Source organism: Carlito syrichta, unplaced genomic scaffold (assembly GCF_000164805.1).
Source record: "Carlito syrichta isolate Samal-C Ts95f unplaced genomic scaffold, Tarsius_syrichta-2.0.1 Scaffold308711, whole genome shotgun sequence".
Taxonomy (NCBI): Eukaryota; Metazoa; Chordata; class Mammalia; order Primates; family Tarsiidae; genus Carlito; species Carlito syrichta.
Window position 1 is genome coordinate 127,660 of NW_007252807.1, and position 26,621 is coordinate 154,280.

The following is a 26,621-nucleotide window of genomic DNA, read 5'->3' on the forward strand; positions in this document are numbered from 1 at the left end:
CAGAAAAGACAGAATCAATATGACTTCTATGATGGTGTAAGAGCAATGGATTCCACGGGTTATTAGTTTCTTGGAATTAGATAGGTATCGTTGACCATTCTCTCAACCCTGTATTCTAGAAACATCCAAAAATGTAAGACAGGTTCTCTTATCACATTTATATTCATATACAGCATTTAAAATACAAAGCCAGAAATTGTCTTTTTCCAGTCCTACTTAAATTCAGATCTTGCATACATCTGTCCTAGATTTTAAAGACTACGGGACCATTTAAGCTGCTTCAGTACTACTGTATACCTTCTCAGAGTTCATGCTATGATTCTCAAACGTTGTTCTACATCCTGCCCTGTGGCCCATGGGCCCAGTGGACAGTGTTTCAGCTGTATGCCCAAACTCAAGACTCATGCTGAAAAACTGCCATTGATTTTGCCAGGGGAAGGGGTGGAACCTTCCTTCCTTTCATTTGGTCCTCTACTTTTCTTGTAGACTTGCCCACCCTGTCTGCAGTCATCGGTTCTCCTACAGTGCAGGCACTCCTTGCCTTCTGGCCCCTTTCCACAACATGAAGCAATGCTGCTTGGCCTTTATTAGGCTTTCTTTAGAATAATCTTCTGATTTTCCCAAACCCAAGATGACTAGGAAATTTCTGGGTTGTTAAAGGTTAGCTGAGCTGAATAAGTAAAAATATACTTCTTTCTGACTCTGGTTTCAGAAGTACAATGAACATAATGAATGGGCTTCAGGCAAGTAACATTATCACCCTATTAATTTTTAGCAATAATATAATGAAAATAAAAGAAAAAATTTATAATGCATCAAAAAGGCAAAGGATAATACATGAATAGCAAATTTATACACACACACAGCCTGCTTCCACTGACCAGGGCCTCTTGGTATTCAGGACTCATGCAGTGAGAGTATGGAAGTCAAATTCAGGGCTTTCCCTCCTCAGTGTTTCTCCTTAGTACACATGTCTTTGGTCAAATCACATCAAGTTAAACGCCTTTGGAAAACACCTCCAAAATTAGAAAAGCAGTCTTGGTGGAAGCAAGCATCTATTTGCTCCTTCTTTCTTCTCATGCTGACAGGGTCACCACGGTCACAACTGACTTCACAAAATAAGACTACTGAGCCTCATGGGCAGGACTTTGGTGTTGTTTCCTGGTAGAGGAGGTGGGTATGCACTGATTCACTTGCATTTTCTCAAATATCCTAATATCCAAAGGATACACACATGTAGGACTTCTGGCTGGCTGAGAGGGCCATATAAAGCCAAGCAAAATAGGTACTAATGCATACTCTAACTGGGCTCCTTGCCCTTGGCCCTGTCTCTGTTGTTATACACCCCTTGGCATAATGCAGAGAGCCCCTGTTCTTTCTCTGTTGAGCAGATTTGGTTAAACAGGTGAGGTTTATAAGTAAGGGAGGATAAGGATAGTGGTGGGATGTGCCTTTGAAGGAAGGGAGGATAAGGACTGTTGGTGTTAGTATCTGTCTTGTCCTCCCACCCACTGAAAGGTAGCAGGTCAGGGGAGAAGAGGATGCTGAAATGAATCAGTCCTGCCTCAGGAGAAGAGGATGCTGAAATGAATCAGTCCTGCCTCAGTATCCATCTCCTAGCACACAGGCTTAGAGGAGTGAGAGTCACAAGAACCCATGCTGGTGTCTAGCCTCTCACCTTGAACCTACAGCACTGCCCTCACATCATGGCCCATAAGGTTCACTGCCCATGGCCTGGTTTCTGTGAGAGTCAGTCTATGTCTGGGGTTGCTCCAGCAGTGTGCCCCACCCTACATTTGACATCACCAGGAGTGTATGTTTCAGGATCATGCAAAGTGCAGTGGCAATCTCAAGACAGCACTCGAGTCTCTTTGACTTTGAGAAGATAGAAGAACACATACCAAGCAAGGCAAGAGACTATAGGCAGCCGGACGCTGAGCAAAATTCCTGAGAAGTACACTTTTATACTAATTTCACAGACATTTTTCAGGTGCCTGTTGTGTTTTAGGTGCCTATAATCAAACAAGTGTCTCAGTTTCCGAGGTCTGGAGGACAAGGACTCAGGACCCTTAGAACACACCCTATAGAAGGGCATTCACTGCTTAAAAAGAAGGAGCTGTTTTGCTGACCTCTGCACAAAGCAAATTTGATCTTAAGGTTATAAAAAGGATCTGTACCCAATATTTGAAACCAAAGAAACATCATTAAGAGCTGTACTTGAAAGACATGCTTGGGAGTACTCTGGGACTCTTGGAGGCTTATCAACGAGAAGTAAGGGGGAAGCCAAAGAAATTGGAAGAATGAGACCAAACAGGATTTGGCTTTTCTTTTACAAAGACTGCTACTGTGCTGTTTTTTCTAATCTTGAAAAATAACAATTTTCCAAGGAAAGATTGGCCAAAAAAGGGAATTTACAGACTCTATGAACATCGGGGGTAGGGGTGAAACTAAGAGTAAATAATACCCATGAATACATTATTAATGGCTATTGAAAGATGTAACTGTTAATACTGTAGCTATAAAATATATTTCAGGATTATAGATAAGAACAAGGAATATTTAAACTAAGACCATGATCTGGAATGATAAAAGCAATCATTCAGAGGGGTACACTAAGTCTTCACTTACTTCCCTACTTCTTGATAATCTGTGAGCAATGAGCAGCAGGTCATGGTAGGACAGTTCACCTGCATCAGACAAACATCAGATAAGCCAGCGATACCACTCCTAGGTATTTGAATGAATACATGATGAATGTATCCACACACAGAAAATCTGTTTGCACATATTTAAAGCAGCTTTACTCATAACTGCCCAAACTTAGAAACAACCCAAATGTGCACCAACTGGTGAATGGATAAACAGTCTGTGGTATATCCACCAAATGGAATACAGATGCTCCTTGACTTTTGGTGGGGGTTACAACCTGATAAACCTACTGTAAGTTGAAAACACTGTAAGTTGAAAATATATTTAATACAATGAGCCTACCAAACATCATAGCTTAGCCTAGCTTATCTTAAACATGCTCAGAACACTTATATGACCCTACAATTGGGCAAAGTAATCTAACATAGAGCCTAATTTATAATAAAACACTGATTATATCATGAAATTAATTGACTATTGTGCTCAAGTATAGTTTCTACTGAATGTGTATCATTTCTGCACATGTGCATCATAAAACTGAAAAAACCTTAAGTCAAATAATCATAAGTCAGAAATTGTCTGTACTACTGAGAACAAAAAGGAACAAACTACTAACACAGGAAATGGTATCGGTAAATCTCAAATGCATTATACAAAGCAAAAGGAGTCAAACTCAATAGGCTACCTAGTTGTATGATTCCATTTATATGACATTTTGGAAAAGACAACACTGTTGGACAAGAAAACAGATGAGTGATTGTCTGAGGCTAGGACTGGGGAACTGACTAAAAAGGGGCATAAGATAGCTTTCTTATGCCCCTTTTTAGTGAGAAAAAATATTCTCTATCTTGACTGTGGTGGTAGTTTATGACCGTATACATTTGTCAAAACTCAACTGTAAACTGAAAAGGATAAATTTTACTGCATGTAAATTATACTTTAATAAACTTGACATTAAAAAGAAAGTTTGCAGAAGATAAAATTATACATTGGTGAGTCTCATAGTCAAAAGAATCCAAATTACTTCTAATCAAATCTATCATTGAGCTTACTAAATAAACAGAAGAGTAGGATAATCTACACTTTATTACTATTTCATTTCCCTCCTGATCTTTGGCAGAAGAGTTAAAGAGGAAAAAAATAACTGACAAAATATAACCAAGCAGGAGAAGAAGACAAAAGCAGAGACAATGTTGACAGATGTGTTAGCTCATGCCTGTAATCCCAGCACTTTGGGAGGCCAAGATGAGAGGATTGCCCGAGCCGAGAAGTTCAAGGCCATCCTGGGCAACTTGGCAAGACCTTGTCTCTACAATAAATCAAAAATTATCTGGGTGTGGTGGCACACACCTGCAGTTCTGGCTACTTGGAAGGCTGAGACTGAAGGATCACCAGAGCCCAGTAGTGATCCTTCAGGCTGCAGTGGCTGTGAGTACAACTGTACTCCAGCCTGGGCTACAGAGTAAGACTTTGACTCAAAAACAAAACAAACAGAGAGAGTCTACAAATGCTGAATGATCCCAAGTTAATTGGACAGGTAAAAGCAAGTAGGTACTAACCTTAAAGTGTCTTTTAATCTTCCATTCAAGGTTCTCAGTTTTACCAGAAGTTGAGGCTGCCTTCTCACTGTCAACATCTGATAGAAAAAACTGCCCTGTGCTTTAAAAAAATAAAATAAAAGAAATCAAAAATAAATCTCAAGACTTTCAGTGCTTAGAACAGTGAGTGTAATGAAATCAATATTTTATAAAAATATATCAACCAGTGGTGCTGAATTGTATGAAAGGCAGGAGTCACTCACATACCCCAATGAGTTGATAAAGTGTGATGTTAATGCCTATGGGCCTCCCTAAGGGTACCAGATTGTCTACTATAGCAGATGCTTTACAGCATCATTGCTGCCATATTACCAAGGGAAAAACAGGGGAGCTTAAAAAGCATGTCTGATTCCAGGTAGAACCAACTGCATCCCAGACCCCAAACTCCTTCCTGTTCCAAAATTGCTGGAAAAGCATTCAGGGGCAGCAGCAGTGGCATGTGTCCTGAAACACCAGGCAAGCAGAGGGGTGGCTGATGAACAAATATGGAGTTCCAAATCTTTCAGCCTCTGAACTCCATGAGGCAATGACCAAATCTGTCTTACACTCTATTTTTCCATTATCTAGCACAATGGCTGGCCAATGAACATATTAAAAGATGTTCAACATCCTTGGAAGGCAACTTGGCGTGTATATCACCATTTCAAATGCTGGTACCCTTTGACCTAGCAATAGGCAATCTCTAAATTAGCCTATTTATTAATTCTGTGCCAGTCACAAGTATCAGTCCAGTGTTCACTGAAAAGGAACTAATGCAGAGTCCTCCTCATTCTTCATGATTTCTTACATTATAGTCTCATATATGCTACCAAGAAAACAAGCACTCAGATAAAAATGATTAAGATTATAATATCAAATGACTTATTTTCTTAAATGTGAATTCAAGAAAAGTGTTATGCTTCTTAGAATACAGCTGTCCTCTCAGATGCATCTTCTACTCATATAATCCTCATGGAACAAAGACAACACCTGGAGCTATACCTCTTCTGGACACGGAAGGGTCCACTTCCACACCTTTTTCATAAGGAGTGCCACCATTCAAGAAGAGTTTATACGTTCTATGAGAAAATGACATACAATGACAGATACATGTTATGGGCATTTTGTAAATACTGGAGTTAGTAGTGAAATATTTTTTAGCATAAATATATACAGACATTTTATTTATGTATTGTTGGTGAGAATGATAGTTGTTGATCCCTCTGTGAGGTTCATCTCAGCAAATAAACACTCTCTTTTTCCTGACTAGAAACTGTACGTTTTTCCACATGAAAATGAGCAAGATTAACTAACTGAAGTAATTAGAGTGTTCGGGCTTTAATAACTTGTGTTAAAGACAAGTAATGACTGTTTTTTTCATGTATTTTGCAAATGTGTTGATCGTTACTTAAAATAAAGCCATTATGAATTTATATTACTTTTAAAACATAAAAGTAAAAGGTTTAAATGGCATAGAAATGATAAGTCAAAAGTGAATAATCCTTCCCATCCCTTCTCCCCTAGCTTGGTAAGTGTTCTTCTTCTACACAAATGCAAACAAATGCATAAACACAGTGAATTTCAAAACGAACACAGGCATTCTTTTGAAGTCATATACTAAGTGCAGAAAGCAGCAGGTAAAAGGCCCCTTTGATCCCACGGCACCCCTTCCCCAATTATGCTCCCCAGGGGCAACTTCTGCAAAGAGTTTGCCTAGACCCACCCATATCATCTAACAAATAGTTGTTATAAAACAAAAGAGGAGTCACAGCGTTCAACTACTCTACAACTTACTTTTTTCATACAATATTATACACTGAAAGTGTTTTTGTATTAATACAGCTTTCCCTCATTTTAAAAAATAGCTGTGACTTCATTTTCAGTAAAACGGAGATATACTTTTCCTTATTTCTTTCCCTAAGTACAACTAGAAATGATGAATATATTTTAAAAAATCAAAAGAAACTTGGGTTTCTCCTCCCATCCACAGTTACGAGATACATCTCCTCCCACTAGGGTGAAGTTGGGAGTAGCGGAGTCAGGACTTTTACCTCTGCCCAGTGGCAAGGAGACCATGTAAGGAACATTATCTAAATTAATCCTCACAATAAGCCTTTGGGGTTGGAATTATTATAATCCTCCGGATTAAAGACGGGGGAAATTCAGGCTTGGAGATGTTAAGGAACCTGTCTATAGTTATACAGGCAGAGCTGGGACCAGGATCCTCAATTTTGTAATTAAAAACTTGGGATCTTCTTTTTTTTTTTTTTTTGAGTTGGAGTCTCATTCCATCACCTAGGTTGGAGTACAGTGGCACGCTCACAGCCACCACAGCCTCAACCTGCTGGGCTCAGGTGATCCTTCTGCCTCAGCCTTCCAAATAGCTGGAACTACAGACACATGCCACCATGCCTGGCTAGTTTTTGTGATTTATTGTAGAGATAAGGTCTTATCAAATTGCTCAGGCTGGTCTCAAATCCCGGGGGTTAAAACAATCCTGTCACCTCAGCCTCCCAAAGTGCTGTGATTACCGTCTGAGCCACCGCACCTGGCCGACATCTTTTAAAATACCTATTTTATGTGTGTCATTTCTTCCCCTCCAGATGAGACTATACATGCTGTTTTCATATACTGTGTTAAACAACACTGAAATCAACATTAAAAGCCCTCTCCCCAAAAGTTACTGAAATGCTAATAGAACAAACCTGAGTTATCTAGAGTCTAAAAAATGAATTCTTACAAGATTATTCATTTGTAAGGAATATACAGCCAACTTACTTTGCTGGAATAGGACCTCCACTGGCATCAAAAAGTTTAAGAAAGACCCAGCCACAACTTAACTCTCCTCTTTCACCAGTTGACTAGGAAATAAAACACATATATAAAACTTAAAGTCTGAACTAATCAAATAAGCACATACCAAGTCCTTTTAAAGAAACAAAATTAGTATTCACCTTTAGAATTAAAAAGTTCTTCGCACAGAAATAAAATGAAACATAGAAGAGTCCCATTTTACTTGCAAGTCAGATATCAAAGATATTATGTCAAGTAACAATCATGTTTTGTCAAAATTGCTCTTGAAAATCCCTTAAACCGGATGATGTGACAACTGACAAACATTGTATGGAATGATCTCAAGGCACGTCAGCACTATATGCATGGGACTATGAAGCTCTGTTTCATGGATAGATGGAATGCAGGTGTTAATCATTCAAGGGCCTTTTTACTTGGAATTTTACCCTACTGCCAATTGCCAGATGCCCCCAGGGCTTGCTGGGATGGGGGGGGGCTGTGCCCTGTCTTACACACCCGTAATACATATGGATGAATTTTTCTTAAATAAATGAAGTGATAGTGCAATACCATTAATGTAAACTCTCTGTAATGGCTCTCAGGGTTATCACAGGGTCAGGTGTATATACTATACCTCTCAAGCTATTATGAGAATGTGGAGACATTTAATAACTAGCACAAACCTGTACTCACTGGTTCAACAGTTTATATAACATAGATTAACCCAGTTTCTGGTGTTCCCTTTATAAAAGTTACCACTCTGCCAGATCTCTCTCTCTCTCTCTTTTTTTTTTGGGGGGGGGGTTGGAGTCTCACTCTGTTGCCCAGGCTGAAGTGCAGTGGTACACTCATGACTACCTCAGCCCCAATCTGCTGGCCTCAGCCTTTCAAGCAGCTGGAACTACAGGCATGTGCCACATGCTCAGTTAATTTTTTTTTAAATTTATTGCAGAAATGAGGTCTTGCCATGTTACCTAGGCTGGTCTCGAACCCATGAGCTTAGGCCATCAATCCTCTTGCCTCTGCCTCCCAAAGTGCTGGGATTACAGGCGGAGCCACCACGCCTGGCAGATCTCTTAATTAGAATCCTCAGTTACAAGGCTAACTGAAATGGACCACAGCACCAGAATGCCACTAAATTTCTTTGCTCACTTTCTGCAAAGTCCCATCCTTCTCGAATCTTAGTTCTCTAAAAGCACAAAATTCACTCAAACTGTAAATACGATTAAATACCCTTTTATATTAAATGCTATTAAAAGCAGGAAATACATGTAAAATTAGAATCACTGCCATTCTCATTCCTTAAGGGATTAAACTTCCATTACACAGAAAAACTTCAATTACTTTACTTGTAAATACAGACTTTTAAAAAATCTTCCCTTTTAAGTGATACATTAGAAAGTCTTATCTTTCAACTGACATACATTGCGAATATAAGAAATTCCAAGTTCAAATAATATCCCAAGATCTGGAGATGAAGAATTGGACCTGATAAAACAATTACCATCGAGCAAGCATGGCAAGATGCGAGTAACCTGAAATGACAAAGAAACTGAAGTTACTGAAAAAGTAAAAATGGGAAGGGGGTTTAAGCCCTATTCATTAGTAAACAACTTATGCCTTTGCATTATAATAAAGGTATTTTAAGGAAAACAAAAGGCAGATGGATTGAATTCATCTATAACAATGATCTGAAATTTTTAAAAATGTAACTTTTCTGTTAAAGGGACATAACTTTACCTCCATTTACTCTTTGCTTAGAGTGGAGGCCAATATGAAACAAGTACTTTACCTAGGAGCTCAGAGGTGTTACAAAAATAGTTTTCATACAGTATAAGATATTTATATTAACCACTGTTCTTATAAACAGAACTAAATTAAAGACTGAATATACTTATTTGCTCAACTCTCCTGATGCATGCCTTGTAAATTTTCCTTTCCTTTCCCTTTTGCTCACTCCATCCCCTCTCCCTAGACAACCATATCCCCCTTTCTTGCCTGTAAAAGTCTATCCATCCTTCAAAGTCTAGTTTCTCTTCTACAAAACCTTCCCGAGCCCAAGGACTAGAATGAACTTCACCCTTCCATGTACTTCCAAAGAACTTAGAGTCCCATAACAGTACAATCTGCTTGAGTGATAGTGATCAACAGTACCCACCCCACAGGGTTACTTGAAGAATTAAATAAGATAAGGCACATAAGGGCTCAGCAGAGGGCCTCACACCTAGTTAGTGCTCCATAAATAGAGGATACTGTTGTTATTCACATGTTTTTCTATACTAACATGTAAGTTCCTGTACACACAGAAGAATGCCTTGTGCATAAGAGACGCTTCATTTCATTCAACAAAGTAACACATACTTATGATTTATCCCTCCCAACAGTTCATCTTTCTATCCCAGAAAAACATGAGAAAATTCTACCCAAACACTTCACAAACACAGTGATGCAGTATCAGAATTCTGAAGGGTTGCACCGAAATACAAGCCATGCTTCTCACTGGAGGCAGGGCACTCAGAAGATACAGCTGGACTTTTAGAGGTGAGCTGTATACAGTGTGGACACTCCAGAACACTAGAAAGGTAGCTCAGCCTCATCTAGAACCTGAGCTTCTCACAGAACCTCCATCTTGCTTTAAGATCTTTTGACGCACGAAGAGCAAGGGTAATTTAGAGTTTTTAGGATGCAGTCATATAAGGGAGTTAGCTATGGAAAGGAAGTAAATATTAAAGTAATGAAGCAGTAGAAAAAGTAACAAACTACAGACAATATTATAAAAATAATACAAGCATTTATGTAATACTGACTCACTGCTTTGAGCCCACCCAAGCTCATTCGGATCTTGATAGTACTTGGGTACAATGTACTAATCCCCTAGATATCACCTTTAATTTTATCGGAAGAAAGCACAGCACTCACTACCACAGTTGGAAGATTTGATTTTTGAAAAACACCTCACTTCCTAAATTTTATCTTTTTTTTTCCATGTTTTATCAAAAGGGCATTTTCTAAAATTGAACCCTGAAAGTCATCAAATGCGGTGATTCATAGGAATTATAACGTTTGTGAGTCAGACACATGAGTAATTTAATCAAAGACCTTAAGAAATACCAAGTAATCTAAAGATTTAAATCTGGTCCCACATATTCAATGCTAAATATGTTATATTTGGACAGTCTTATCTTAGAAACTAATTGCTTAACACTTAATAGATAAAATAAGTTCCTTCCTTACTCCAGTCTTTCAGGAGATTACTCACCTGGGGAGAAAAGGTCCACGTTTTGGGTTCTTTAGATTGCCATGTGGCTCTGACTGTGTGAATGTTGCTCAGAACCTGAAATGAGATTTTTGCTTTTGAAACCATGTTGTAGAAAGCTCTTTGAAACATTACCAACTTCCACATCCCAAAGAGTTAACAGTGGCTATGCTATGTGGGGAATATGGGGACGGGAGGGAACTTTCACTTTTTACTTCATGTAGTTCTGTAATGTTTTTCTTTTTAAATCAAGTATGATATAAATGAATTCAGACTTGAACCTTAGTGCTAGTAATAAATTATATTAAGTAAGCTCCTTAATATCTGAAATAGGTTTATCAAAAAGGTAAATGAAATTTTAGGTAAAAATGGCCCTTTAAGAGATGTGATCCATATGGGCATTTCATATGTGGTTCATTACTCTGCAACTAAGACAGACAATGCTAACAGCTATGATACAGTTAGATTTTTTTCCTTCAAGTTCTCTAGGCCCATAAGTTATAGTCTCCCTGTAATTTAAACTCTCATAAAATGTTATATGTAAGAAGTTCATCCTACAATTTACAGAAAATAAGACACAGAAATGGAACAAAAACATTATGGAATGAAGAGTTCACATTCTGTAACATTATGGCCAAAACTGACATTTTTCAAAAGATTGATGATTATAATTTTTATTTTAGATGAAAATATTTTAGTATAACACTTCTAAAACTGAGCTTTTAAAAATAATTTAAAATAGGCTGGGTATGATGGCTCATGCCTATAATCCCAATACTTTGGGAGGCCAAGGCGGGAGGATCACTTGAGCCCAGGAGTTTGAGACCAGCCTAGGCATCACAGCAAGATTCTGTCTCTACAAAAAGTAAAAAAATTAGCCAGGTGTGGTAGCATGCGCCTGTTAGTCCCAGCTACTTGGGAGGCTGAGGCGGAAGGATCACCTGATGCCAGGAGGTCTAGGCTGTGGGGAGTCATTGCACTCCAGCCTTAAGAACCTGACTCAGCCGGGCTCCGGTGGCTCAGCCTGTAATCCCGCGCCTTTGGGAGGCTGAGGTGAGTGGATTGCCTGAGCCTGCGGGTTCGAGACCCGCCTGGGCAGCGAGACCTCATCTCTACAATAAATCAAAAAATCAGCCGGGTGTGGTAGCGCATGCCTGTAATTCCGGCTACTTGGAAGGCTGAGGCGGAAGGATTACCGGAGCCCAGCAGGTCGAGGCTGCGGTGGCCGGGAGCGGCCACTGCACTCCAGTCTGGGCGACAGAGTGAGACTCCAACTCACAAAAAAAAAAAAAAAAAAAAAGAACCTGACTCAAAAAAATTAAAATAATCTCAAATGAGTCATATTAGGTCAAATTGAAGTCACTGCCCTCCACAGCCTTATTAGTAGGTATTTAGGAGTATTATGAGCAGCCGGTTGTTTTCCACATTAACAAAATCCCCTTTACTTTAAACAATTAACATATATTTATTTAAGCTTTTCCTGAAATAATGTATATTCTCAACCTGGACTCTTAGAGTACAAATTTCTTGTGATTGCTATCTGGTGATTACCACAAGCCTGTATTTTACTTATTCTAAAGTCCTTCTTGGTTTCCAGGAATGTTTTCCACTTCTAATACCCAATAAGTTCTTTGCTATCATAGAAATTGAAATCCTATACTATCTCTCACTAATCTTTTCAACTTAGAGAACCTTAGTTTTGAAGCTTAGATTCAGAAGTAACTGCTTCTACTTGATAATAGCATAAGTTTACTGATAAGAACTAAAAAAGATTTAGCCCAGCAATCTCACTATACATTTGAGAAACTGTAGCCAGAGAGGGCGAAAGACTGGCTTAGAATCATATTGCTTTCCGCACAAAACCAGGGCAAAGAATGAAGTAATAGAGAATTTTAGAAAACGTAGAGACATTTCATTTGGCAAACTGCATTAAGAATATCTAAGGGGCCAAATATGGTGCATGCACCTGTAGTCCAGCTACAGTGGAAGGCTGAGGAAAGAAGATTGTGTGGGCTCATGAGTTCCAGACCAGCCTGGCAACTACTTAAAAAAAAAAAAGAATGTACAAGAACTTCTCAACTGGTTATGCTCCAACATAGTCACTCTGCTCCAGACGTAAAGCAGTGAAGCAAGCAATAACAGTAAAAAAGATAGAGCAGAACTCAGAAGTAAGATGAATATGTCCATGAGCCACAAATAGAAGAGAAAAGCAAGAAGAGGGGAACACTGAAATCAGGGTTTTCCTGGGCTTTGAGTCTAGAAGGAGCATGTGGTGGCAAGGAACTGGATATGGATGCTACAGAGGCTAAAGGTACTCAATCCATGATAGAGGAATAGAGACAGCCTTATTGCTTGAAGCCAGTAGGGTAAAAAAATAAAATAAAATAACAAAAGTTGCCAACCATCCTCCTCAAAGAAAGTAGTAGCCTTAAGCAGATGGGACAAAGATGTAGTCACAACACCAGGACCAGAACCATGTCAACAAGTGGGCCTTTTAAGGAACTGATGATATCTCCAACCTCATCTTAGACTAAGAACCCTAGCCAGGTGCAGTGGTTTACACCTATAATCCGAGAGTACTGCCTGACCCCAGGTGTTCAAGACCGGCCCGAACAACTTGTCAAGACCTTGTCTCTACAATAAATCAAAAAATTAGCCAGGTGTGGTACTGCATGCCTGTAGTTCCAGTTACTTGGAAGGCTGAGGCGGAAGGATCGCCTGAGCCCAGTAGGTTGAGGTTGCAGTGGCCATGAGTGTGCCATTGCACTCTGGCCTGGGTGACAGAGTGAGACTCCAACCCAAAAAACAAAACAAACAAAAGAACTCTAAACTCCACTATAAGATCCAGTTCTGGACTGGGGCTGAGGGACATGGGGTACCACACTACTGGATAGAGGGAAAAGGTGCTGAAGGAAATAACTGGAGTTATAAAGGTATTTGAGGAAGCTGGGGTTGAAAAATCCCCAAGTTTGGCAAAGTTCTAAACCTATAGATTTAATAAGCTGAGTAAATCCAAACAGGGTAAACCCAAGTAATTCATGCCAGACACATCATAAACTCCTGAAAACTAAACACAAAGAAAATATTTTGAAAGCAGTAAGAGAGAAAGCATTTATGGTAACCAGTAGGGGAAAAACAACTTGAATGACAGTGAATTTCTCATTAGAAACCATGGAGGCTGGAAGGAAGTGGTGCAATATTTTTCAAGTGCTGAACAAAAACAACTGCTAACCCAGAATTCTATATCTAATGGAAATATCCTTCAAAAATGAAGAGGTAACAGAGACACTCTCAGATAAAGTCTAAGAGAATCTGTCACCAGCAGACCTACCCTATAAGAATGGTTAAGAGAAATTCTCTAAACAGAACATGGTAAAAGAAGGAATCTTAGAACATAAGGAAGAGAGAACAAAGGAAATAGCAAAAATATAAATACTATACATTTTCTCTCGAGTCTTCTAAATTGCGTTCAATGCTGTATGATATGGTTCTCAACGTATGCAAAGAAAATATTTAAGACAATTCCATTATGCATGAGAGAGGGTAAAGAATTAAAGGGAAGGTTTTATACATCATTCCAACTGGAATCAGTACTAGTAGACTGTGGTAAATTATGTGTGCATGAAATAGCACCTAGAGCAACCACCAAGAAAGTTAGCCAAAGAGATACAAAGTTATCCAAAGAGATACACTCATCAACTGCACTAACAAACATTATTTTTCATATGTACATATGCATACGTATGTGTGTGTGTGTGTGTGTGTGTGTGTGTGTGTGTGTGTGTGTGTGTATATATAGAGAGAGAGAGAGAGAGAGACAGTACCTGTTCAATACATCACATATTTGATATGTAGCATTAACAAAATGTTTCTCCATAATCCTAGTGGGAACTGATTTAATTCCTCAGTAAGCTCACCTTATAACCATCAAATAGACAGAGGCGTACATGTCTGCTGAGAACCTGTATGCCCGTTCCTGGAAGAGGAATCATTTTACATCTCCATAAAGTCACAATCAATGAAACACGACTTGGTCTTGACCTAATCTGAAAGAAAAATTAGTTATGAGAAAGTTTATTTTTATGATTTATAGCATAAACCCATCTTTTGTACATTCATTGAAGAAAACGTACATCGAATAAAAAAGGACAAAAGAAAAACTTCTACACAAATACACACATGAGAAAAGTTTTCACACTGTTCATTTAAAATTAGAACCAGTCATTTCAGGTAAATTTTTCAGTTATATTTGAAATGACTGCATTTTAATTAAACACTCAAAAACTGTGATAAAATGAACAGTAAGTAGTAGTAGGTAAAATGCATGACCTTATTACTGAATCACAGATTCTAGCCCCCAGGTTCATTCCTACAGAATGTGGGTAAGTGTAGAAGGTTACCACAGCATAATTACCAATGACACTTGGCATTAACATTATTCAGGTTTTTTATTGCAAGCAATTGTCTGCATTGTTCCCTGGTTTCCTATGTAGATGTTCTGACAGAGACACTGTTTGACGTACTTATTTGGAGTTACTTCACAGGTGTAGCTCGGATTGTGAATAAATAAATTGGCATTCTAGTTTTTTATTTTTTATTTTTGAGTTGGAGTCTCACTCTGTCACCCAGGCTGGAGTGCAGTGGCACACTCACGGCCACTGCAGCCTCAACTTGCTGGGCTCAGGTGATCCTTCTGCCTCAGTCTTCCAAGTAGCTAGAACCACAGGCACACGCCACAATGCCCAGCTAATTTTTTGATTTATTGTAGAGATGAGGTCTTGCCAAGTTGCTCAGGTTGGTCTCAAACCCATGGGCTCAGGTAATCCTCTCACCTTGGCCTACCAAAGTGCTGGGATTATAGGCGTGAGCCACCATGCCTGCCCTGGTTTTTTATTTTTTAAGAACTTCAATTAATGAAATTTTACATTCTACTTTATGGTCATGAACCTATTCATTTAAATAAGTTATAGTGTTACAAAAAATAAGACAACATCTAATGGTTTATCACCTTTTCAATTTAAGAAATGAGAGGTGTTCTCAGGGCACAAAATTACAAAGCCATTTAGTCAAGTACTAGTATATTAAATAGACTGAATTCAATATCTTTGTTGACTTGTGACAAAAGATACTTAATACTCAGAAGGTTCCTGGCAATATTTAGGTTAATAAGAAAAACGAACCGGGCTCGATGGCTCAGCCTGTAATCCCACGCCTTTGGGAGGCTGAGGTGAGTGGATTGCCAGAGCTTGCGGGTTCGAGACCCGCCTGGGCAGCGAGACCTCATCTCTACAATAAATCAAAAAATCAGCTGGGCTGGTAGCGCATGCCTGTAATTCCGGCTACTAGGAAGGCTGAGGCAGAAGGATCACCGGAGCCCAGCAGGTCGAGGCTGCGGTGGCCGGGAGCGGCCACTGCACTCCAAACTGGGCGACAGAGTGAGACTCCAACTCAAAAAAAAAAAAGAAAAACGACACTCAAATTCTTCACTACCACCCCCCACCAAAACCTGACCACACTGTCTTCTTACTCTTCCCTTGAGACTGTGGGGAAGGGAGGCAGAAAAGGAGAAAGCAAGTAGGAAGAGAAGTGATGTGCTCTAACGTGTTTATAACCGCTAAAAAAGAGGGGAGTGGATTAAATAACAGGTATATTTCCTACTTGAAATATTGGGATGCCAGGAGTACTTTCCTCTTAGCACTATCCAAAAAGTATGATCATAAAGTACTGCCAACATCCTAATTCCTACCTTATCAAAATAATGTTACTCCTCTTCCTCCTCCTCCTAATGATAATACTGGCTAACATTTACTGAGCTCTAATCATGTGCCAGGCATTGTTCTAAGCCCTTCACATATATAATGTAATTCTCACAATAACCCTATGTTGGAAATTATTATCACTCCCTTTTTACAAATGAAGAAACTGAGGCAAAAGAATGATTAAGATAGAAACCTAGTATTACTTCCTTTATAACAATGGGAGAAGAGAGCAATGGAGAAGAAAACCAAGACAAAGTCAAGGTAAGTAGTTTAACTTATGAAGTCTTAGTTATGAAAATATCACTGTTTCAAAATTGCAATATAGAAACAACTGTTTATTTTCTATAATGCATTAATCAACTGGCATGTTATTTGTCTACTTGCAGCCATGATGAAATCTGGTTTTACTGATAGGAACTCCACTTACAGTGCCAGCTTTAGTATCCCACAGCAGATCTCGGAAGGCCAGTTGTGAAGGCGTGAGCTCTGGTTGTAGGAAGTAACTTGCTTGAAATTGATTCCCTGCAAAAATCATTTTTCCTTTATTTTCTTACAAAATAAAAAGAAATGAAATTTAAAACAAAAAATCCATGATGTTATGCCACAGACTTAGAGAACAGACACTTTCAAAATGCCAAGCTGCTTACTAGGAACTTGCTTTCTAAAACAGATGCACCAATATAAATTTATGCATAAAAACAAGAGTACAAAACTTAAAGATAAGAAACACATAAAAGATCATCTTTAAGAAAGATCTTATAGCCTTTTAGGCCAACAACATGCCCCATGATGAAAACAATTCATTCCAATATATTTGTAAGCAGTTTTTGGAGATTTTAGAAAAAAATACATAATCATTAGTTTCACTTCTTAACCCAAAAATATTTTTATATCCAATTCCATACTTTAGTCATGAAGAATACTTATTACAAAACCATTTACACATTCAAGAAATAATTTTTAAGTTCCTTCTCTTGCTAGGTACTACATTAGGAGTTAGAAATACAAATGTGAATCAGAGAGATATGTTCCCTGCCCTCATTAGCTTACAGTTGAGTGGGAGAAAACAATCTTAAATATAAGGAGATAAGTGAATAAAGAAAATAATAATAAGAGCTGACTTGGAGTCCTAAAGGGTGCTCAAATGAACAGGAATGGGGGAACCTTTATCACTCAAGAAAGTCATCTCTGAAAAGGTGGAATTTACTCTGAGACCAGAGGGATGAGGAGGAGTTGGTCATTTGTGGGGGGGCTGGAAGGGCCTCCCCAGCAGAGGCAACCCCAAAGCAGCCCTTCCATGATACTCCAACTCAACCCAACTCAATTCAGGATATAAAGGAGACTCTTCATCTCCCAACATGGTGCCTTTTCAAAATGAGCTTATAGACAAAAGTTGCCAAGTACAGGGAAATCCAAGAAAGAATAAGGAAAATGAAAATGCCAAGTGGAAATAACTCTCTGGAAAAGTCTTACTTAAAGAGAAGCAGAGAAAAGGAGGCTTAGAATGGGACAGGGTTGGAGGGGCTGGCTGGAGGCAGTATTAATTGTACTGGTACTACAGATGGGGGAATGAACCAGTGCAGGGAAGGGGGCCAGGCTGGCTAAGGATACTGGAAAGGGCTGATAATTAAAGGAATCACATTTTTGAAAAAGAGAAAAGGGCTGGAACCCAGAGTGCAGGCACAGGTAAACAGACTGGCTTCTGATAGGATCAGAGATCATTCCTGTCATTGGAAGGACAAAGAAAAGATGAGCACTGAAGAGATGTGAGATTCAACATCTTCCACAGATTGTTTTGCCTATGAAGGAAAAATCAGATATAGACCTTGACTGTCAGCTAAAAGAGTGCTGTGACTGACAGGCAAGTATTACCTTCCTCTAGAAGCTGGGAGAGTGTGGAAGGCCTGAACCCTGCAGGAATAGCTCCCATCGTGGTTAGCACATCAACAGTGTCTATCTGCTGGAGAAAGTAAAGTAAAAATTAATTTGGTTGTTTTCATTTTCTCACCTCTGTAATACTTTCTCATTATTACTATAGCAACTATAACCCCCAAAAGGACAATACAAACCTACAGACTCTAGTGTAAGAATACTACAATTGAACCCCAAATTCCTATGAGGATGCCATCACGGAATCTTGGCCTCTCCCAAGGACTTCAGCCCCACATAGTGACAAGTGTTCTGTGTTCCAGACCAGCTGCTTCAAGTACACCTCATATCAACATGTACCTGCTCCTGTCCTGCTCCACAGTATGCTGCCATTTAACAGACAAGTTAATGGCTGTCATCAACTGATATGCACTAAAGAAATAATGGATTTTTATGCGTATGTATACACATACACACGCACCCCCACCATCACACACACAAGAATGTTCTTATAAGTAATAATTAGAAGAAAAGGTCAGGAGGAATACTTACTAACCAGTTCATGGTGATTACTTGGAGGGATGAGGGGAAGAATTTTCATTTTGCTTTGTAATCTCTTTAAATAATAGGATTATGAATAATTTCTTACTTTTTAAAGCTTTTCAGAATTTTCAAATAGTAAGTTAAATTTCTTAGTCTTCACACAAATGACAGAAAATTCAGATAGGACCAGTTAGAATGTGTCCAAGCTTTCAAATTATACCATAATGAGATTATCTATTCTTTTTATACAGAAGACCTCTTGAGAAAGGTCACTTGGAGCACAGCCTCACTAAAATAAAAGTATATGTCTTCTGTTCCACATATTCCATGCTCTGGGCCCTGTTTACCATCCAATGCTATCTTTCACAGTCTCTACCCAGCTTTGCATCTGAACTCAACCAGAACTCTCAGGTAACAAAAAGAGATATCAATAATAAGATGGAAGACACCAACCTCTGAGATAGCTTTTCGAACAGCACTCCAATGGGAATCAGTCCTGGGGAGACAAAAGCACAAGGTAAGTGTAGTGATGGGTTATGTCTAGTCACTCAACTAGGGAACTTCACCAAAGAACCAAGCACATAATTTGTTAGTAAGTTCTAAAAACCTAACCATCTCTAGATGAAACCAAACTAGAACTAAATGCACTAAAAAAAATTATACTATTAAAGTAGTAATGATTTTTAAGCAAAAAGCAATATTAAAAGCTCTCAAGATGCAAGTTGTCTCTATCTTACGAAATTATTGCATTATTTATAATATAAATAAATAAATAGTTTCCCAGCCCCACTTTGGTAACTTCTCACACCTCTATACCTTTGCTTAACTTCCGCCCCATCTGCTGTTTCATCCACGACCTCAACATCTTCTTCACTACTCTCTTCACTTGATTCTTGGCTTTCTTCTTCTTTATCATAGGGCTGAAAAAAATCATTGAAATGTGAAGTGTTTTCTAACTAAAGCAAAAAACAACCAGAAAAATACCAGTACTTTCAGAAAGACTGAAGCATAGATAGGAAGTTAGAGGCTCTCGAATCATCAAAGAAACAGAAATTAAAACTACACTGAGTTACCACCTAACCCCAGTCAGGATGGCCATCATCAATAACAAAAAACAACAGATGCTGGAAAGGATGTGAGGAAAAGGGAACACTTATACACTGTTGGTAGGAGTGTAAACTAGTTCAACCTCTGTGGAAAACAGTGTGGTGATTCTTAAAAGTTCTAAAAATCAACCTCCCATGTGACACAGCAATCCCCCTTCTGAGAATATACCCGGAGGGACTCTAATCATTCCACAAAAAAGATACCTGTGCACGCATGTTTGCTGTAGCACTATTCACAATAGCAAAAACATGGAACCAACTGTGCTTCCCATCAAAAGAGGACAGAATTCTTAACATGTGGTACATATACACAATGCAATATTACACAGCCATAAAGAAGGACAAAATTATAAACATCACAGCAACTTGGATGGATTTAGAGTCTGTAATACTCAGTGATATATCACAGAAAGAAAGAGCTGAATACCACATGTTCTCACTCATAAACGGACCCTGAACAATTATCATAATACTATAAGAAAGGGATTGGCAGTAATGGGAAACTGACGGGGGGGGCATACTTCGTCAATAAGGGTACCTGATCTCAACTCAGGTTTATAAAAAGGCTTATAAAAAATCAGTAGGAAAAGATTTCTAACACATGGTTGATAGCCTCACTATTAGAAAAAAAATGACAAGGAGTGAGGAAGACAACAAGTTTAATCAAAAATAAATTCCAGATGTAATTTATTCAAATGGAAAAAAAAGAATCCTCGAATCCAAGGGCTTTAAAAAAAAAAGAAGATAGAACTAAAAGAAATATAAAAGTATTCAAAGAAAGTAATCTTGAGATAAAGAAGCCCCTCCCAACTATCATCGCAAAACTAAAAATCATAAATGGGAACACTGATGAATTAAGCTACATAAAAAATAAATGTGGCCAAAAGTCAACAACAAAAAATCTAACACAAATTTCTAAAGGTTAAAATCATTATTATTAAAATATTATAAAAGCTCTTATAATCAAGAAGAAATAGATTTTTAAAACTCCCTTAGAAAAATGGCCAAAAGAACTGAAAAGGTGATTCACAGAAGAACTATAAATGGTCATAAAGCATATGAAATGAGTTCAACTTCATTAACGGGAGTGCAATAAATGCAAACAAAAACATAATACTTTCTTTGCTGGTCACACTGGCCAAAAAAAAATGTTTTTTGAGTTGGAGTCTCATTCTGTGGCTGAAATGCAGTGTCATGATCACTGCTACTACAGTCTTGATATTCTGGGCTCAGGTGATCCTTCTACCTCAGCCTCCTGGGTAGCTGGGACTACAAGCATGCGCCACTACGCTTGGCTAATTTTTTAAATTTAAATTTTGTTTTTTGTAGAGACAAGGTCTTGCTATGTTGCCTAGACTGGTCTTGAACTCTTGGGCTCAAGCAATTCCACCACCTTGGCCTCCCAAAGTGCTAGGATTATAGGCATGGGCCACCATACCTGACCTGGCAAAAATGTAAAAGACTGATAACAGCTACTGCTGGCAAATGTGTGGGGAAACAAGCACTCTCTGATGTTGGGAACAGGAGTAAAAATTGGCATAACTTTTCTAAAAGGCAAATTAGCGAAATAACAATGTAAAGGTGTAAACCCTTTGAGCTAGTGATGGACATGTAGGTATCTACCTAAGGGGATAATCAGGCAGGTCTATAAAGATTACAACACAAGTTGCTGGTTGGCTACCACCTCTTCTCCACCTCTCCTTTTCTAACAAAATCCGTAATTTCAGCAATAAGCCAGCTAAAAGACATTTTCCAAACCTTCCTTGCAGCTAGGTGTTACCAGAGAACTAATGCTGGTCAACAAGCTACAATTGGACGTTTTGTGGTGGCACTTCCAGGAAACTTTCTTAAAAAGGTTGCGGCTCATGCCCTTCGAATCCTTTCCTTTTAGCTGCCTGGAATCATTAAAAGATCCAGCAGCCAACTTAAAACTAAAGAGATAACTCTAGGAAGAGTAAGCCCACTCAGTCTAACTACTGAATAAAATAGTAGAGGCGGCCTTAACCAATCCTTGACTGCCTTCCTCCACACTTGAGAGCAATGTGCTTACATGTGCTTCTACCTTATTTAAATCACTTTGGGAGGTTTTTTGGTAACTCACAGGAAAGGCTAATTCTACCTTTTTGGCAAGATAGTTGATAGTGATTATTGGCTGGAAATAACCTAAATGTCCATCTAAATGAGGTTGGAAGACTTGTTGCCACTGAAAAAGGTGATCTAGACCTGCCCTGTACAATCCAGCGGCCCCTCACTACATGAACCTAGTGGGCTGTTAAAATTACTCCAAATTAAGTGAGCTATAAATGTAAAACACACTGGATTTTGAACTTAAAATAAAATAAAAGTAAAATAGCTTAATATTTTAAAAATACTGATTGTATGTTGAAATATTTGATAATATAAGATACATTATTAAAATAATTCCATCTGTTTCTTTTTACTTTTAAAAAATGTATATAATGAAAAACATGTATTTAGTTTTGTTTCTGGTTCCTGGCTCAGAGCTTCTAAAACCCTTGGAATTTCCTGAAAGATAGGAGTGTGTTTTCTGATCATGAGTCACTTTCCACCACTCCTGAGTCTGTGCTAATGAGGTGATTCTAGGTGGGTCCCTAGACAGCTTCAGGAAGGGGACCAGTTGCCAGAAGAAACAACCTTTAAGATGAGACAGGATCTGGAGACTGAGTTAATCACCAATGGCCAATGATTTAGTTAATGCAATTAATGAAACCTCCATAAAATCCTAAATGACAAGGTTCAGGGGAGGTTCCAGGTTGGTGAATACAGTGAGTTGCTGGGAGGGTAGCATGCCCAGAGAGGGCATATCAGCCATCCCCAACCAATACCTGGCCTTATGTATCTCTTCCATTTGGCTGTTCCTGCCTTACATACTTTATGACAAACTGGTAACTGCAAGTAAGGGCTGTTCCTGAGTTCTATGAGTCGCTCTAGTGAATTACTTACTGAACCCCTGAGGAGGGAGTATGGAAACTCCTGAATTTATAGCCAGTCAGTGAGAAGTACTGGTGATGCTTGCAACTGGCATCTGAAGTGGGGGTATTCTGGTGAGACAGTGCCTTTTACCTGTGGGGTCTGTGTTAACCCTGGGAGTTAGGGCCAGAATCAAACTGAATCGTTGGATACCCAGCTGGTGTTGGAGAACTGATGTGGGAAATGCTGCATATTTGATATCAGAGAAACCACATATTTAGTGTCAGAAGTGGTATCAGAAAAAAGACATCTCAATGTGGTCACTGGAAAATTTAAATTGTATGTGTATTCTGTGTTATATTTCTGTTGAGCGGCACTAATCCAAACAGGCATCTATATTTCTTGGCACAGAAAATGATCATGCTGTATTATGAAATAAGAAAAAATAGGCTACACACATCCATGTATAGTATGTTTACAGTTTAGTAAGGGGATCATATATTTGCAGAAGTTAACACAAAGTTAACTGTGGTTATATTTTACAGTGAACAACAGACACCCATTAATTGTTATGGTCAACACTGGTCCACAAAGCAGCTTTACTGTGAGACAACACTCTAGGGCTCATATGCATAGGAGCACTTTACAGGTCCCCAGGATCATTGCCACACAATATTTTCCCCACATCCTGACCCTCTAAAATTAAAGCAAATTCTACACCTCAATTCATTCACTAGTCAATAGGCAAAAGAACATAGCTAAATGTTTTATTACAAATGATAAATGGCTGGATGTGGTGGCTCACGCCTATAATCTCAGCACTTTGAGAGGTCAAGTCGAGAGGACTGCCTGAGCCCAGGAGTTCAAGACCAGCCCGGGCAACATGGTGAGACCATGTCTCTACAATAAATCAAAAAATTAGCCAGATATGGTGGCACGCGCTTATAGTCCCAGCTACTTGGAAGACTGGGGTGGAAGGATTGTCTGAACCCAGCAGGTTGCGACTGCAGTAGCCATGATTGGGCCACTGCACTCCAGCCTGGGGAACAAAATGACAAACTCAAAAATAATAACAACAACAACAAAGTTTTGAAAAAGAAAAGGAAAGCATAAATAATATAAAGACTAACCTCCAGGTAGGTTCTGGGAACAAGACCTTTGTTTCCTTTGGCATTCTTAGCTATCCACCAACCATCAGGTTTTTTTTCAATTATAAGGAGAATTTCCCCTTTCTTAAAGCAAAACAAAGTAAAACTTTTTAAATGAACTTAAATAATCATGAGTATATGTCCTTACCAATGATTCAAAATAAACGCAGAATAAAGGCAAAGTGTCTTCTTAATCCGATATTTATCCTAATTTTTATCGAAAGCTTCCCCACCACCCTACCACTAACCCTACCACTAAACCTACGTGATCATAAATGTGACTATACATTCCTTTTGGTTCCCTAACATACATTCAACCCATATATTCAAATAGGAACTATTTTTCACAATTATTTTTAGGGCCTTATACTTATTCCAGCAATTTGATTATTGTGTAAAATATTTTTGAATTCTTTTAATCTCACTGAAAAAATGTCTATACATGCATATAAATCCCCAAAGAAAATCAATTATATTAAAGTTAAACCCTATTTTGAAGCAAAAATAGCATTTACCAAATATAATTACCCACTAAATTAATCAGATATGTTTTGCATAACAGTCGTCCATTTATAAAAATACAATCCAAAGAAAATAAATAAAAATAAAAATAAAAATAAATAAAATAAAATAAAAATACAACCCATCTTTGAAGAACAAAGAATTTCCACTACTGAGGACATCCGAAAGCTAAGATTTTCCTAAAATATACATTGTTGTCTAATACTGATAGCATTTTCTAAGAGAATCTGGGAAAAGAACTAGGAATTAAACTGTACAATTAGTTGTACAATATTCTTGTGTATTTGTTATTAGTCAGTTACTAAATTTTGAAGTTGAATAAATATAAGAACCAAGATTCATATATTTATTAAAATTTATTTGGCTCATTTCTCCAAAAGAAAATATCATCTCAAATTCCTTTAAAAGTCATAACTTTATTTGTCTATCTCACCTGCCACTTATTTATACTCAGGCCAAGTAAGTATAGATACAAGCCCCTTTCATATATGGGTTAGTAGAAAAAACTGCTACTGATAACATAAAGTGTTCCCTTCTAGCTCCAGCTAGATACACTGCCTAACTCACCTGAATAAATTTATACACATGACATTCAAAAATAAATGACAAAATTTTACTGCTAAATTAGGAATTATCAACATTAAAGTTGCTTTCAAAAACCTTTAGAAGAATTTTAATAACAGAATCTCTCATTACTACTGTTTATAAATCATAACTACTACTTATTTATGGAAACAGATCGAGTCTTAAAAAGTTTAATCTCAGGAATATTTAATACAGGTGTACACACAGAGTATTCTTATTAGGTATGTACACTTTTTCAATCCTTAGATTAGGTTCTAGTCTTATTCTACCTACTTTAAATGTAAGATCTCCAACTTGCTGCGCTGTAAAATCTCCAACAGCGATGTAATCTTTATATGTTGCCTGTTTGTCAGATTCATTTTCCTCTTTCTCTTCCTCTTCTTCTGAGTCTTCTTCCTCCTCACCACATTCTTCACTTTCACTTTCGCCACTTTCACCTTCACTTTCACTTTTCCCACCTTTACTTTCTCCATTTTCATCTTCTTCAGCAGAATCATCATCTTCCTCTTTTTCAGTAAGTGCCCCAACTCTACAAAAAAGAATTTCTATGACTAAGATCACTTACTATAACATACAAGAACAGACCAAGTGTGAGTATAACATCTGTATATAGGAGGACTGTCCATATTGAGAGCTGGCAAATGAAAGAAACAAGGGTAAATACAACGAATGGTTTCTATCACCTAGCTAACAATATGTGACTAGAGAGACTGAAGACTGAGGGTAGAGAGCTGAGTCACGTATGTGAGATGGTAGAGTACACAATGGACATGAGACCAAGGAATTTGTATTCAAGTCCTGGATTCACTCATTCAACAACTGCTACACAGTGCCTAGGCACACGGGCTCTGGATTTAAATTCTGGCTCTATTACCCCTTCATTGGATGGCCTTGTGTAGGTTTCTTTTATGATTTCCATTGATAAAGCAGAGATATTAATAAGAATATGCCTTCTAGGTTGTCAAGAGGACTAAGACGAGGTACTACTTGCAAAGTGTTTAGCATAGTACCTGTCTATAGCAAGCTTTTCATAAAAGTCAGGTATGATGATGACAATGATGCTGTATGCCAGATTCCCTGTCAGGCATAGTAGACATAAAGGTAAACCAGACACAATTCCTTTCCTTAAGGAGCTTGAGATAAGACCATCTAGAAAATGGAGAATTATAAAATAATTCAATAGGTTCTACAGTAGAGGTATGCACAGGATACTAAGGAACAAACCACACATGAGGGACAACTCATCCAGGCTTCATGGGTAGGAATGAGAAAAGACTTAGAATTGGGTCTGGTGGGATGATTTGAATTAACCAGGGGGAAAAAAGAGAGAAGGTGGGGCAGAGAGAAGAGAAAGGAGTTTCAAGATCAGGGAACTTCAAGTAGCTCATAAACGGTAGTCAAGGATTAGGGAAAACAAGCAAGAGAAAAGACTGAAAAAAGTTGGGCAAAATGCATCCATGTGAGTTTTACCATTAAGACAATCCCTAAAAATGAAGCAGGGGAAGGGCAGGATACAACTTTCACTTTAGCAAAGTGACTAAACTACAACATGGGGAACACATAGGAAGAGCTAAAGGTGAGGGTGGCTATTAAAAGCGAGAAATGAGCAAAGCAAAAGAAATCATTAAGAGAGTAGGGAGACAGCCCACAGGAGGGAAAACATATTTATGAACTGCATATCTAAAAGAAGCCTAACATCCAGGATCTAAAAGGAACTCAAATGTGCCAAAAGGAAAAAAATCAGCCCCATTAAAAAGTGAGCAAAAGGCAGCCAGGCTCGGTGGCTCAGCCCGTAATCCCGCGCCTTTGGGAGGCTGAGGTGAGTGGATTGCCTGAGCCCGCGGGTTCGAGACCCGCCTGGGCAGTGAGACCTCATCTTTACA

The 26,621-nt window shown here is 38.4% G+C and overlaps 1 protein-coding gene across 1 annotated transcript in view; it reads right to left on the reverse strand.

Moving 5' to 3' along the window:
• The window catches only part of NPHP1 (nephrocystin 1), a 54,808-nt gene that overhangs the window by 13,007 nt on the left and 15,180 nt on the right, over positions 1-26,621 (reverse strand). The window contains exons 4-15 of the mRNA XM_008065657.1: positions 25,012-25,267; positions 23,614-23,715; positions 19,263-19,366; positions 18,900-18,942; positions 17,907-17,994; positions 16,462-16,556; positions 14,193-14,321; positions 10,279-10,353; positions 8,444-8,554; positions 7,005-7,087; positions 5,229-5,305; positions 4,209-4,308 (exon numbers count right to left, since the gene is read on the reverse strand). Coding sequence (XP_008063848.1) covers positions 4,209-4,308; positions 5,229-5,305; positions 7,005-7,087; positions 8,444-8,554; positions 10,279-10,353; positions 14,193-14,321; positions 16,462-16,556; positions 17,907-17,994; positions 18,900-18,942; positions 19,263-19,366; positions 23,614-23,715; positions 25,012-25,267 — 1,263 coding nt within the window. The remainder of the gene's footprint in view (positions 1-4,208; positions 4,309-5,228; positions 5,306-7,004; positions 7,088-8,443; positions 8,555-10,278; positions 10,354-14,192; positions 14,322-16,461; positions 16,557-17,906; positions 17,995-18,899; positions 18,943-19,262; positions 19,367-23,613; positions 23,716-25,011; positions 25,268-26,621) is intronic.